This window comes from Desmodus rotundus, chromosome 8, assembly GCF_022682495.2.
Source record: "Desmodus rotundus isolate HL8 chromosome 8, HLdesRot8A.1, whole genome shotgun sequence".
NCBI lineage: Eukaryota > Metazoa > Chordata > Mammalia > Chiroptera > Phyllostomidae > Desmodus > Desmodus rotundus.
In genome coordinates this window covers 117,713,605-117,730,012 of record NC_071394.1, presented here as the reverse complement: position 1 = coordinate 117,730,012, position 16,408 = coordinate 117,713,605, and the positions used below count along the sequence as shown (strand labels likewise).

General features: G+C 36.3%; 1 protein-coding gene across 1 annotated transcript in view; it reads right to left on the bottom strand.

Annotated features, from left to right (window-relative positions):
* Positions 1-16,408, bottom strand: part of ZCWPW2 (zinc finger CW-type and PWWP domain containing 2) — a 96,766-nt gene that overhangs the window by 58,952 nt on the left and 21,406 nt on the right. Inside the window, exons 3-4 of the mRNA XM_053929266.1 lie at positions 12,223-12,576; positions 244-403 (exon numbers count right to left, since the gene is read on the bottom strand). Of these exons, the coding sequence (XP_053785241.1) occupies positions 244-403; positions 12,223-12,576 (514 nt within the window). The remainder of the gene's footprint in view (positions 1-243; positions 404-12,222; positions 12,577-16,408) is intronic.

Genomic DNA, 16,408 nt, shown 5'->3' with positions numbered 1-16,408 from the left:
TTAGTTTATACTATGTTGCTATTAGAAAAACAAAATTTAAAAGTACCCCATGGCTATTTTTATATACACTCTTCATTTGAAAAACTGCTTTAAAAATAAAAATGCGACTTTTAATGAAGAATATATACTATTTGTTTATATAAATATAAAAGTAAATAATTACTTATCTTTTAGGAGCTAAGACAAAAATGACCACAATTAAAAACAAGTACAAGAATAAAGTTGTGATGTTACACTACCTACCTTTAATGTGATACTATAATGTCCAACAAATGTTGCATTTATCCATGATGTTGAATGGGGATCACCCAGAAATTCTATGTGATACTGTTCAACATTTCCATCCACGTCATAGGTCACATATTCCCCTTTAAAAGGATGAGGGCAAAGTATCCCTGGCCAACTTTCAAAGAAAATTATTTTTAATTATTTACATGCTTTAAAAAAGGTAGACATCCATACATCTATCTGTCCAATCATTGATCAAATTTCTTCTCTGAATTCTAATAACTTATTTAAAAAACTTAAACATATTCATACTTGTATATTTTAAAAGTAGGATATTCATATGATACAAGTAACCAGCTGTGTCCTTATATATGTAGAAGCTTTGCAACAGTCACATACTTAAGATATATATAAGATATAAAGAAAAGGAATTGTAATACAAAAGAGTGATCTCCAGGGTTTGTAAGAAACATTTAGGTACTGCTAATAGGAACGATAAGAGAAAAAAGATTCATCAGATTCATGGTAGAGTTAAATCAACTCTAGCCAATCCGAATAATTACTAAAATGTTAACCCATTGACAGGGCTTCTGATAGGGTAGGAGAGAGCTGTCCTTTCTGAGCCAGGGCTGCCAAAGGAATACCAGCAGCTGAGGCTGCAATAACACTGAAGGTTGTAACTACTGTGGGAAAAGCAGATGTAGAGCTCAGCAGTTCAATATTGTCCCCTTTCCCCCATCTACTCCGCTGGCAGGTGAACAGACTGCTGAAAATCCTCAGTGCTAGAAATAAAATTTATCCTTCACTAAAAATAAATCTTTAGGGGTGTGTTTTGTCACGACATACATGACAAGGAACTCTAGAAGTTCCTTGATATGTTTCATTTTTTAATTTGGCAATTAAGTTTTAACTATTTTGCCTATCTTTCTAGACTCTGACCTCCTCTTCAGAAAATAAAGCACGAGAAAAGGTATTAAATAAGGTCAGAAAGCTGTGAGTAAATAATGTCCAGGAGAAATCTGACGGAATTTTATAGGTCATGACCCAAAATATGCATATCTAATATACCCAAACATTCAAACATCTGTACAGCTGTCAGGTTCTGTTTCAGTTTGTGGCACTACGGAGTGGAAAGACAGCAAAGTTCAAATGTGGAAACCCAGGCTCTAGTTCTGCCTTCGCCAGACAAGAGACATTAACTGAAGAAGATACAAGATACAAGAAACATTGTACATAGGACGATGATGCCTTGAGCAGGTAACTGGGACTCACTGTAACTCTAGTTCCTCACTGTGCTGTTACAAAGTTGAAACAAACATGTGCTTTACACATTTCAGTTTTTTGGCAAATTGAAATATTGTGAAATGTCACCATTATGTACTGAATTGTGTACTCCCCACTACAGCCCAATTTATAATGTTGAAGTCCTAATCCCCAATACCTCAGTTCAGTCTTTACGCAAGTAACTAAGTTAAGAGGCCCTAATCCAGTATGACTGGTCTTATGAAATGAGAAGATTAGGACACAGGCATGCACAGGGAATAAACTATGTAAAAATACAAGGAGAGAAACCCATCTACAATTCAAGGAAACAGCCTCAGGAGAAATTAACCTTGCTGACACCTTCATCTTAGACTTTTAGCCCTTGGAGAATTGTGACAGAATACATTTGTTATTTTTAAGCCACCAGTCTGTGATGCTTTGTTTTGGCAGCCTTCGCAGACTAATGCAACCATATACAAGGTCTGTCTGGAAAAAGTCAAACCATTGTTAATATAACAAGAACAGTTTGCATGACATTGATGCAACCTGGCAGTCAAGGAATGCACATGCGTGAACAATGATTTCACTTTACTAGTCAGTGGAGGCAGTAGAAGCCTTGAGTGAGCATGTGTACTGTGTGGCCCTCAATGACTGAGCGAGTAGAGCAATGCATCTGCATCAAATTTTGTATTAAGCTTGAACGTTCCTCTGCAGAAACTATCTGGATGACTCAGAAGGACACAGCTATGGGCAACTGATGACTGGCAGCTTCATCATGACAATGTGCTTGCTCATACATCACGTCTTGTGCAGAGTTGTTTGGAGAAACATCAGATCACTCAGGTGACTCAGCCCCTCTACAGCTCAGATTTGGCACCCTGTGACTTCTGGCTCTTTCCAAAACTAAAGTCACCTTTGAGAGGGAAGATTTCAGTCAGTCAATGAGATTCAGGAAAATACGATGCTGCAGCTGATGGCAACCGAAAGAACTGTGCGAGGTCCCAAGGGGCCTACTTTGAAGGGGACTGAGGCATCATCGTCCTATGTACAATGTTTCTTGTATCTTGTATCTTCTTCAGTTAATGTCTCTATTTTTCGTATTAGTTGGCTGGATATCTTCTAGACAGACCTCATTTAGGTAAGGTAATTGGTACAATTGAGAAGTAGACAGAATGATACCAAAATCTTTTTTTGCCTCATTTAGATAATTATTATAAAGTAAATAAATTAAGTAAGTTTAAAACCTAAAGAAAGCATACAAATCATGCTGTAAGGAATCTGAAATCACAAAAATACAAAAATTCCTGCATTGTCTGGATTTAAGGACTATAGATTATTGATATTCTACTGAAATTATTGATTGATATTAAAGTTACAAAGTCATAAATGTAGAAATGCAAATAGCATACCCAACTATAAAAGTTTTTACAGATCCTAAATTAATAACAATGTAAACTAATGAGAAGAGTTCATGCTTAGTATTATTAACATATAAAATCTGATCCCAGGAAGTTGACAAGTCCCAAGTAGAGCTGTCAGGAGTGCACCAGTCACCAGGGATGGTGGAGTGTGAGAATGGAACAGTTGTCCACTGCTCCCTGGATGCTCAGCAGAGTCCTGTGGCTCTTGAGCCTCTCTGAGTTAAGGGAAAGGGTGGTAGAAGGCTACCTGGCAACCCTCTATCATGGAAAAAGAAGGGACAAATGGAGTCAGCCTATCTGGAACACAAAGAAGGCTGATGCTTTGGAAGAATTGGAAATGATCATGAAAAGTCAAATGGAGGTTCAGGACCTAATTGAAGAAGACTATCTGGTTATTATCAGGTTCACATAACATTATCTTATTGCTCTGTAGAAGTTCTTATTGGGCTGTGCTTAAGAGTAAAACCCTTTTAAACCTAAGATGGAAATCTACATTTCTGTAGGAATCCACTCAGAAGAAGACTTCAATAGGTAGATAAACAACTAAGAATAAAAGTGGCAGCTGCAATGGAGACACTCAGCTTATTGAACATTGAGGAACAAGTGGGTTCTTCAGCCTAATTAATAGCTATTTTAAAAGAACTAAACTGACTGTTATATTTGTTTCAACTTTTTGTAAAATATAAGGGGCTCATGTTTACTACTATTGATTTACACCTCACGGCAATTTTAAAAAGGATTCTTGCCAAGCAATATCAAATTATACATAGCAACTACTCCATTCAGGATTTCTAACACTTAAGACATGAAAGAAAGAAATATTTTGCAATTATGTGTAAGGTGAGCTGCTACTTTTCTGACAGAAATTCTGATATAACTTTTTAACATCTAATCTATTGGGTCCAATAGTATTCAATTTAAATTACTACTCTATAAAATATAAAGAGATGACTCCTAAAAATAATTAGATGCCAATAAAAAAGCTTCTGTTTATTATTTAAAACATGGTATATATAGAAAATATTGCATGCTGATTTAAAGATGAGTCAAATGTGTAAATAACTCTGGCACTTTTGTATTTCTTCAGGTGCAAAGGACTCATCTTGACTCCTAGTCTGTATATCTCAGCTAAAGCAGAATGTACCTTAACTGCAGGAAAAGCTGGGCAGAGGCAACAGATGTAGAAACATATTACTTCCCTCCAGCTGCTACATCTATCATCTTCTCTGACTTGCTGTGATTGAAAATAGATGATGTCCATTTTTGCCCTCACTCCGACCGACTTCAATTTCAGTTCCAAAACTGTCAATGATGATAGTACATTGTGCATATCTACTTCCCAATTTTTCACTTTCACTTTGATGAGAAATTATGAAGCATTAGAGGGCTTAAGGATGAAGAGGAAGAGTAAGAGTAGGCAAGCCAACAGAAGTATATCAGAATCACAAGGCAGTGTATTATCAATGTTAGAATCTGTGTGTAACAGAAAGTAAAATGTACAAATACAGCAAAGTCAAAAAGAATCTGCTTGGAGGAAAGGGGGACATTTTGGCAGAGCAAGTAGTAACTTCAAGGGAAGTGGAAGTATATCTTGAAAAACTGATGTCCTATACATTTCTATCCACTGGAAATGATCTTTAATATGGCAGCTATTGACCTCAATAGAAATTGAAGAGTAAGCATGCGTTTATTTATATCCAATGAGAAGAAGTAGATAACTGTTATTTTCAACTGTGGGTTGGGTGTTTAAGGGGAGAGAAAATTTTAATTGGGCCTCGTTCCTGATCTGTGAAAAATAATGGATGAGTTGGAATCATCAATAACTGAACATCATCTGCCAAGAAATCTCTGGGCTGTTCCTAACTGCAGCGGCTGTTGGGGAGAGGAAATTTCCCATCCATAGACACACACACACAGAGTAATTAATCCATAAGCAAAGAATGCAGATAAAAAACAATCAAAATATTTTATAATACTGGAAGACCTAGTAAAATCCTCAATTTATAAATTTACACGCTACATCTAAAAAGTATCACTGGATTGGTTTGCTAACTTAAAGGCATTATTTTATTACTAAACTGTTTTACTGCATTACATTAGAATGTAAATATATTTTCTATAAATTAATTTTCATATTCGTGGGAAAGCTTTGTATGTCTATATAAATATGCCCAAGTTAGTTATACTAAATGGAGCCTAGTTTCTGTTTGACAATGTGTCTTGCTATACTAAGTAAGATATGTACTGTGATTTTTTACTTTTAACTTCCATGCTCTTTTTAGCTAAATACAATGCTATTTTCAATTTTTAAACATCAAGGCTGCATAAACATTATGGAGATAGTTTTTCTCTTCCTTGTACATGCAGATATCCTCACCCCTAAGCAGAGAGACAGACAAAATCCAAAAGCAAGAGCTGCATGTGTATTTGTATAAGTATGTAAGTGTGTGCTATCTCACAATGTGGAGGTAAACATAACTATAATAGTTTGATTTTCCATAGAGCTTGCCTGTTGGGAAAGAAAGTGCTATTCTATTTACAATTATTTGTCTTATACAAAGCTTAAATAGGCACATCTAGAGTCTATCATTATTTCTTTAGCTTTATGAGAGAAGGTCAACTCTTCTAAGAAATCCTAACTCTGAGATGCTGGTAAGATTGAGTTTCTGAGCCTTCAAAGCTAGGCATAAGGGTATGGGCCAAGGAGAATTGACCCAGATAATGAATGCTACACTACTAAGGGTGTCTGCAGCCAGTTAGCTGGTCTTTCCAATCAAAAATTTCAGCATCTGTAACATTGCTTAATTATGATTTTTGCCTGTTTATAGTAGGTTAATTCTACTATGGCAACTTATCCTGCTGCCATCTTTCCAATAAGCAAGGAGGTAGTTACAACTGTATTTTGCAGGCATTTTGATGATCCTGATCATAGATTAGAGAATTTAGGGACTGGAATCAAATATGTTTCATTTGTATTTCAAGTCCTAACCCGCAGTGACAAGCACAGAACTGCAAAAGAAATTCCTATTCAAATTTCTAACATACATATATACATATACTATATGATACTATACATCAGATATAGTAACAAGAAACAAATCCATTTCATGAATTAGGTTACTGAAACTTCAGAATTTTTTCGCATCTCCACGTCCTCCAATCTCCTGCTCACCCAGCCGCTCCACGGAGGGCTACCATAAGCCTAACCAGCAGAAGCTGCAGGCCCTGAAAGACATGGGCAATGGCCTGCACATCAGTTCTATCCAGGCGGCCAGCTCTGGGTAAGCACGTGGTGGTGAGGGGCCCGGTGGGGCTCAGGTATGGGTGGGGGAGCCGTTTTCCGTGGTAGCGGGCACTCTAGCTCAGTGGGGTGCTGAATGGAGCCACCTTGAGGGCGGGGGCCTGGGCCAAGTCAGGTGGTGGAGACCTGTGCCTCGCAGAGCCAGGGCCGGAAGCCCCTTCCCTGTGCCTCTCCACCCGGCTTCCGCCCAGTGGACCTTGGCTCCCTGTGTGCCTCTGGCTGGCTCTGCATTTGCAAGACTCTAGCTACAGGGCTGCACTCTGGCCCGAGGGACTCGACTCATGAACCTCGAGGCCCCTCTGCAGCCCTGCCGGGAAGGCCACCATTATTTCGCTGTTGCAGAGAGCCAAGCCCTGCGCCATACAGGCGCAGCCCTCTGGACCCTTTCCACACCCTGTGTGGGGAAACCGAGGCTCCGAATTTCAGTTGCTCAAGGTCACACACGGGGAGAGCTGGAATTTGAACCCACGCTCCCCAACTTGAGAATGCCTTTTCACCCTCATGTTGCAGAGACATTCGGCCTGACCTCCTCTTTACCTCACAGTGCCCCTCACCTAACATTACTACCACCATAGGTTGGTGTCCAACTCTGCAGCAGGAGACTGCTGGAACCCCGGACTAGGGAGTGGAACGGGGTGGGGAGTGGGGAGGAAGGCAGCCACGTGGAGGCAGAATCCTGGCACCCACTGGGAGGGGGAAGTCTTAGAGCTGACTTGGTGGGAGGCGTGATAGGGCATGGGGAGGAGAGACTTCAAGGCTAAGAGAACAGAGGACCTAGTCCCCGGGCCAGAAACCAGGTGCACTTTCCCAGAGGCAGAGGCTGGGGCACCTATCTCCCAGTATTCTTTCAGGGCCAGTCCTTCTGGAGGTGAAGAAACGCTGTTGCTCCTCCCAAGAAACTTCCACTGAAGGTAGCTAGTAGCAGGGACAGTGATAATAACAGGAGCCACAGCAGAGACATCCCTTGGGGTAGTTAAAGTCAGGGTGTGTCTCCTACTCTGAAATGAGAACAATAGTAGTTCCTCCGCTCTGGGTGGTTTCGAGGATTCAAGCCCCTCCCTTAGGGTCTGGCACAGGGGCTGCAGAAACTTCAGAATTTCCATTAGAAAATAGAAACTATTTTCAAAATGTTAATTTTAGATATGAAAAATGACATGGGACTATAAATACCTGCATAAGTAACCTCATAAAAATGAGTGTTTGTAGCCATGTCTTTAAAATATTTGTTTTTACCTACTTAGTTTCTCTTCATACCCATCCTAATTATTACATAGAAGTCAAATATACATGTAAATTTATACATATATATTTTTCTATATTCAATATATTTATATATACACATGGGGGAGCAAAAAACAATTAGAATTTATTTATTAAAAAATTGTGTATTTATTCTTACATGTTTAAACTTCAGTCACCTTCAAAGTACTCTCCATTTGATACAATACACCTATTGAGATGTTTTTCTCCACTGCTCAAAACAATTTTTGAACTCATCGATTTTGATGCCTTTTAGTGCTTCTGCTGTTTTTTTGTTTTGTTTTGATTTTTGTTTTCACCTCTTCCACATCAGCAAAACTTTTCCCTTTGAGGACATTTTCATCCAGGGAAACAAAAAAAAGTCTCTCGGGGTGAGACTGGGTGAATAGGGGAGGGTGGGGCATGGGTGTCATACCATTTTTTGCTCTAGAACTACTGAACACAGTGCAGTGTGGGCAGGTGTGCTTGTAAATCATCCAGCATGAAATAGGCAATCTCACTGAAAGAGTCTTCACAAAAAATTCACTGAAGCCAAATGCAGTCTCTCGCAAAAACTCCAGCTGACACACTGATACAGGTGGGCTCCCAGAACACTAGGAGGGAACCTAGTCGGGGAAGCCTGTCCTGCAAGGGGCCCGCCCTCCAGAAGATAATTCCAGTCTTGGGGGGTATATAAATGCGTATATATTTTTAAAACATCTCACACTTGATCCCTAGAAAGCCGTTAGTAACAATGGATACAAATCTCAGAGAGACTTCCACATTTGCAAAGATATTGAATGTATGATTTTGCTAGGGCTGCCACAATAAATACCACCCCCTGAGTGGTTTAAACAATAGAAATTAATTTTCCCATGATTTTGGAGGCTAGAAGTCCAAGATCAATGTGTCACCAGAGTTGGTTTCTCTTGAGGCCTCTCCCTGGCTTGCAGGTGGCTGTCTTCTTGCTGTGTCTTCATGTTGTATTTGCTCTGTGCATTCCTGGTGTTTCTTTGTGTGTGTAAGTCTCCTCTTCTTATAAGACCACTCAGATTGGATGAAGGCCCACTTAATGGCCTATGTTAACTTAATCACCTATTTAGAGGCACCAACTCCAAATATAGTTATATTCTGAGGCTAGACTTTTGGGGGACATAATTCAGCCCAAATCTAGATCTGTGACTTAAAGGCCTCTTGTGTGTTTTTCATGTGTGTGTTAAAATAAATGCATTACATAGAAACTCGTGTCTCTATGAAATCAAACACATTATATTCTTCATGGAGAATAGTTCAATATGAATGCAAACAAGGCACCATGAACTGGAGTATCCCAGCATTAAAAATGTTCAGTGGAAGAATGTAATATAAAATAGCAAGGGATTCTGGAAAGACAGCAGCAATGGTGTTATTTTGGGCTGGCCAAAAAGTCTGTTATGTTTTTTTCCCAAAAATAAAAGACACATTTTTCATTTTTGCCAATAACCGTATTGATGTGGATATTTTGAGTATGTTGGCTATCTCGCACTATTGGCCTCTAGTGGGTAGAGGCCAGAGGTGCTGCTAAACATCTTCCAATGCATAAGACAGCCCCACAGCAAAGAATTATTTGGCCAAAATGTCAATAGTACCAAGAAACTTCACAAACCACTTCTGACATGTTCAATCAGTCACAGCACATTCTCCATATACTGCTCAAATCTTTTTTTGTGTTTCAGTTGCATTTTTACCTTTCTTGAAATAATAAAGCATAAGAACCAATAATGTATATATCTTTTTCCAGCTTCCATATTAAAATGGCTGCCCCCAAATTCAACAATTTTGATGAGGTTTTTTTGCATGCTTATATAACAGCTTTCACAATACAATCAACAAAATTGTTTCAAATGAAGTTAAAGACAACTAAACACTACTAGAGCCATTATACTGAAAAAAAAAAAAAAAAAAAAGCAACAGACTTTTTGGCCAACCCAATAGTTTTAGAGTCTCCTGATTTTCCCAGAAGCACAGGTAGAACAACTATAACAGCAAAGGCAAATCCTGACACACAACATCTATAACAAAACTAAGTGATAGGCCATGTACATGAACACCGACATAGGAGCAGGCAGGTATAAACTACTGACATCACACATATTATTATATCTGCGTGTATGATAGAAACAGAGTGGGCAGAGGCAGGCAACCAGAGTTGATGGATTTGTGAAATAAAAACAAAACTGAAAGCATTAAAGCAGTCTGGGCCTTATGAACCCTTAAAACTCACCAACAAAGCTCCTTTTCAGCGCAAAAGCTCATACTGAAGAGAAACTGCTGGGAGTATAATTCAAATAGAAGAGGACAAGAACAATAAAAATAAAGAAAAGAGATGGTACAAGTAATAGTGGAGATACAACACTAAAGGCACAATTCATGAAAGAAAAAAATAAGCTGGACTCCATTAAAATTAAAAATGTCTGCTCTGTGAAAGGTGCTCTCAACAGAATGAAAGGACAAGCCATAGATGGGGAAATATTTGCAGGAGACATAGCTAATAAAGGACTGATATACAAAAAATACACATAACATAAGCTCTACTAGAAAATGAACAACTTGATTAAAAATTGGCAAAAGATCTGAATGACACCTCACTAAAAATGATGCACACATGGCAAATAAGCATGTGAAAAGATGCTCCACATCATATGTCATGAGGAAATGCAAATTAAAACAAGATACAACTGCACACCTATTAGAATGGGCTAAATTCTAGAACACTGACAACACCAAATGCTGGTGAGGATTGGAAACAACAGGAACTCTCACTCATTGCTGGTGGGAATGCAAACCAGTACAGCCACTTTGGAAGATAGTTTGGCAGGTTCTTCCAGAACTAAACATACTCCTATCATGTGATTGCACTCCTTGGTATATACTCAAAAAAGTTGAAAACTTTATAGCCACACAAAAACTTGCACATGGACTTTTTAGCAGCTTTATTCATAACTGCCAAAACTTAGAAGCAACAAAATGTCCTTCAGTAGGTGAACGGGTATACAAGTATAAACTGTGGTACAGATAGACAATGAAATATTATTTAGTGGTAAAAAGAAATGATCTATCAAGCCTCTATGTTCATGAAAAAACAGGAAGGAAAATTAAATGCATATTACTAAGTGAAAGAAGTCAATCTGAAAAGGCTAGATATGGTATGATTTCAACAATATAGCATTCTGGAAAAGACAAAACTATGGAGACAGTGAAGACCCATGGTTCCCAAAGAGGTACCCTCATATCCAGTCAGCACAGTAGAAGCAGCCTGCTACAACATTTAAATAAGATACAAAAAAATAGTGTAACAAATAAATAGAAGATATAAGGAAAAACAAATGACAATTTTAAAACTAAAAATACAATAACCAAAATAAAAAGCTCAATGGATAGCTCAACAGCAGAATAAATATGATAAGGAAAGAATCAGTGAACTTAAAGAAAGAATACTAGAAATTATTCAATTTGAACAACAGAGAAAAAACAGACTTAAAAATATCTGTTCTGACTTCCTATTCTCTGCTTGGAGGACAGGAATTCATTTCATATAAAGTGTACAACAAGAAAGGATGATAGTAAAATCTAATACAAAGTTATTATGTTAAAAATGACTAACATCCCTATAAAAAATGAAAACATGCCTTTAAAGAGATGGTACCTGAGATTTCAAGATGGGTTAATAGAAATTAAGAAAATAATGTAGGTTGTGAAAAATATATAAATTAGAATTAGAAAAATTGAAAGAAATAGGTGATAGGAGAAAAAGAAGATTTGAAAGGAGAGGTGGCAAAACTTATACAAGAATTTTTAAATTTTTCAATAAAGACTAAATTAGAAGAAACACAAAAGACATTAAGCTCAATTGATAATACCTTCAGGAAGATAAAAGGTGGAAAACAAAAATAATTAAATTTTTAAAGATGAAAAGAGTTGAAGAATAACACCTAAGACAACCAAAGATCCACCATAAGTAATATAGAAGTCCCAAAATAAGAAAATGCAAACAATGCAATGGAATAATGCTTATAATTTTTTTAAAAACTTAATTGAAATAAAGAAGACTTGAAACTACATACAGCACATTGCATACTTGGAAAAATCAATGCAGAATGGGAAACACTGAGGTAGACAAGATTAAATGTACAAAAATCTAAAAGAGGAGGGGGAAGAAGGCAAAGGGAGGGAGAAAGGGAGGAGTAGAAGAAGGAGAAAAAGAAGAAAAAAATATTTTAGGCTTCTAGGAAACAATTACAAAAGACACATTCTTTTTAAGATAGACCAAGCTAGGCCATAAAATAAGATTCAATGAATATGACTACAATAGATTTAAATTAGGACACAGTAACAATAAGATATCTTAAGTCTTCAAATATTGGTAATTTAAAAACATACTTTAAATAACTTATTTCAAGAAACCATAAGAAAACTCAATGGTAATAAAACACAACATATTGAAATTCATGGGATATAGCTAAAGCAGTACTTAAAGAAAAATATATAGCTTTAATTGCCTGTATCAGGAGGAAGAAAGACTTGAATCAGTTACCTAAGTTTACAATTTAGGAAGCTAGAAAAGGAAGAATTAACCCAAAGAAGTAAGGGAAAGAAGAATGAGATCAGGAAACAATTTTTAAAAATTAGACAATAGAGAAAAAGTTGATTCTTTGAAAAGTTTTAAAAACTCATAAACTTAGCAAGACTATACCCCAAAAGTTTATTATAAAACAACAACAAAAATCTTACCTTGGCCAATTCAGTAATTTTACCAAAACCAGACTACCAAGAGGTAGCTGTGAATAGACAATCTTAAGTCCACTTTGATAAAACTGAGACTCCTCAGGAAAGTCTTCTTCAGAAATAGAGCACTTATTATACCTTGAATCAGTGTTCATGTCGCAATACCATGGTTCATCGCGGTCAACCTTGGCTGCATCCTCACTTGACAACAATCTCCATTTCAAACAACTTTCGTTCTCACATTGAACCCACACTTTGTTTACATATATGTTGTCTTCCACGGAGGAATCCATTGGAATGTTACAATAGTTTACTATAATCTTACTTTCAAATTTTTCTTTTTCCAAAAATGCACTTAATCTGGAAAATAAATAAGAGGAAAAATAAAAGAATGAGGATTCAAGAGTATAAGAAAAGTTCAAACCAATTCCAAGAAATAGCTCTTTGATACCCTCTGTGCCCACATAATCTCTATCCTATAAAGATCATACATGTTGAACATGTATATTCCCAGCTACATAGAAACAAAAGAACGAAAGAGATGCATCAATTGCTTTGGGCAGAAAATGCTCCAGAATTAAATATAAGAACAGTATGAGGGAGCAGGAGAAGAGCAGAGGTTAACTATATATATATTACTCTACTACTATGCAGCACACATCTGGTAGATATTCAATACTTTTGTCATAATAATAGCTAAGCCTATTGAACACTGATCCAGGTGTTATTCTAAGTGCCTTATGCACACAATTTATATAGTCTTCCCAACAACCTTAGTATGTATTTTTTACAGAGAAAACTGAAGCAAAGAAAATTTGTTTAAGGTCCCAGAGCTTGTATACGGTAGAGTGGAATTTAAATGATGGTATTTTGGTTCCAAATTCTGTGATCTTACTCACTAAGCGTACTGCCTGTGGATATATATAATAGCGTGACTTGATGATCCCACTCTTTTTTTAATTTTGAGGAAAATCAAGTGCAGCAAAATATTTCACCATATGAAAATTTGAAATTTGTTTTAAGAAAATTAAAGAACTTTTAATTTTTGAAAAAGAGTCGCAGTATCTAATCATTCCATTCCTGTGCTTTTTGCTGGTGTGAATAAAAGCAAGATTTTCTTTTCATGGTTATTTAATACACTAGCTGCCTGTAAATATTTCTTGTTATAATGCTCTGGAATGTGTTATAGAGTGCATTAGATCAGTTTAAATTCTTTTTTGAAAGCCACATTGTTTTGATTATTTCTATTAAATTAGAAAATTGAGAAAGTTAAAAAAATAAAGAACTTTATTGAATATGTAATTTTGCCTTTATTAACTGATTTGAAAAAAAGTTGAGTTTCATTATATTATAAAAATTTTATAAAATTATTATAAAAATTGTGAACATATAAAAAGTTAGTATTGTATGATTAAGCTCCCAATTTCTAACTTCAATATTTGTTATGTGTATACTACTAATATATAATTAATTTAACTAAAATACAAGTAGAACTACTAGGAGCTTATTGTGCAATACAAAACCAATTTAAAAACCACTTTATTATGTTAATGAGTTATTAGAACACTACCAGCCAAGGATAAGAACCATGTAAAGAAGGTCGTAACTCATGAGTTAATTGTATATTTAGAAACTCACTCATCATATACTTTTCCAGGATAACTACGAATTGCTTTAGAAAAAATTGCCAATATATTACAACAGCCATCATTCACAATTTTTAACCTATTAATTCCACTCATGTGCATGCATCCAAAGAAAATTTTCCAGTTTCTCTCCTGTTACTGACTTCTAGTTTCATACCATTGTGGTCAGAAATGATGCTTGTTATTTCTATATTAGTTGTGTGGCCTAACATATGACGTGTACTGGAGAATGTTGCATGTATGCTTGCATGTTGTTGGATGAAATGTTCTCTATGTGTTTGATAGATTTTTTTCATCTACAACATAGTTAAGTCTAGTGGTTCTGTATCGATTTTGTCTGAGTGATCTATCCATTGTTGAGAGCGAGTTATTGAAATCCCCTATTATTATATTGCTGTCTATTTCTCCCATCAGTTCCATTAATATTTGCTTTATATATTTTGATGCTCTGATATTGGATGCATAAACATTTTCAATCCTCTTAATAATTTGACACCTTTATCACTATTATTTGACTTTATTTTCAACTTTTCACTTAAAATCTATTGTTTGACAGTAGAGTATTTTTTGATAGGTATTATTACCCTTTAGTTAATTCTTTTGTGGGTGTGTAGATCTTTGTTCCTTTCTTCTTCTCTTGCTCTCATCCTTTGTGATGTGATGATTTGCTGTAGTGGTATGTTTTGATTCCTTTCTCATTATCTTTAGTGTATCTACTATAGGCTTTTGCTTTTAGTTACCATGAGGCTTACACAAAACATTCTATAGTTACAATAGTCCATTTTAAGGAAAATTTAATAGGATACAAAAGCTCTACCCATTTATTTTCTCCCACATTTTGTTTTTGGTATTACAATGTCAATTTTTATGTTGTGTATCCATTAGATGTTGTGTAGCTAGTCATTTTTAATACTTTTGTCTTTTAATATTTCTGAGTAATATGTTATTTACACACCACCATTACATATTAAAGTACTCTGAAATTGACTTTATATTTACCTTTACCAGTGAGTTTTATACTTTCATGTTTTCATATTACTAATTAGAATTCTTTCATTTAAAGGAAATTCTTTTAACATTTCTTGTAAGGCAGATATAGTGGTGATGACTTCCTTCAGCTTTTATTTACATTGGAATCTTTACCTCTCAATTGTGAAAGACAACTTTATCAAGTAAAGTATTCTTGGTTGACAGTTCTTTAAGTACTATGAAGATGTCATCCCATTCCCTCTGACCTACAAGGTTTCTACTGAAAAATCTGCTTAGTCTTATGAGGGTTCCCTCATACACAACAAGTTGCTTTTCTCTTATTTTTTGATGCTTTGTCTTGAACTTTTGACAATTTGATTGTAATGTCTCAGTGTGGGTCTCTTAGGATTATGTTGTTTGGTGCTTTTTATACTTTCTGGATCTGGGTGTCTATTTCTTCTCCCAGGTTTGGAAGTTTTTAGCCGTTATTTCTTTTTTTTTTCATTTTTTAAAAAATTTTATTGTTATTCAATTAGTTGTATTCCTTTTCTCCCCATCCCTCCACCCCACCCCAGCCGAACCCCCCTCCCTCCCCCAGCTCCATCCTCCCCCTTAATTTTGTCCATGTGTCTTTTATAGTAGTTCCTGTAATCCCCTCTCCTCACTCACCCCTGGCTATTGTTAGATTGTTCTTAACTTCAGTGTCTCTGGTTATATTTTGTTTGCTTTTTTCTTCTGTTGATTGCCTTTCTCTCTCTTCCTCTAAGTCTCTCACAATGGATTTATTCATCCAGGAGATAGGGTCCCCTAAGTCCTTGAAATGATTTTAATTTCTTTTCATTCTTTTTTCTTTTTGTTCCTCTGTTTGGTTGATTTCCACTGACTTATCTAAAAGTTCACTGATCCTTTCTTCTATTCTAGTCTCTTGTTGAGACCCTTTACTCAAACTTTCAGTTAACATATTATATCCTTTAGCTCTATAATTTTTAGCTCTATAATTTTTAGTACTTTTTAATATTTTTTTTGTTAAAATCGTTTGCTCATACATTACTCCCATGACCTTGGTGAGCATCCTTATGACCACTACTTTGAATTATCTGACAGGTAAATCACTTATCTCCATTAGTTTTATCACTGGGGTGAGCTGGGGAAAGAAAGCATAGAAAGTTTCCACATGTCCATTGAGGGTCCCATAGGACTACAAATTCTGTGACCCATCAGATCCCAGTACCTAATTAGAAGCCTGACCCGTGGGCAGCAACTGGAAAAGTATGTCAAATCCCTTCCATGGAGAAACTGGGAGTCTTAATTTTTGCCTGCTCCCTCTGGCTAAAGCTGTGACGAGAGGATAGGGGCAGAGAGTACTCACAGTATGTTAAAAATCACCTCTTTGTTTTCTATAGGGGGACTTATGGATGCTGAGTTTATTTGAGAGCCATTCCCCTAAGTGATAGCCATAAAACTTGGTGTGCTAGATGTGTGGAGGAGCGCCTTCCAGGGAGAAGCTGGAACCTTGCTTTTACCACTGAAGTGAGTGAGGGAAGAGAAGATGAAGGAAGAATCCACAAGCCCTTCCA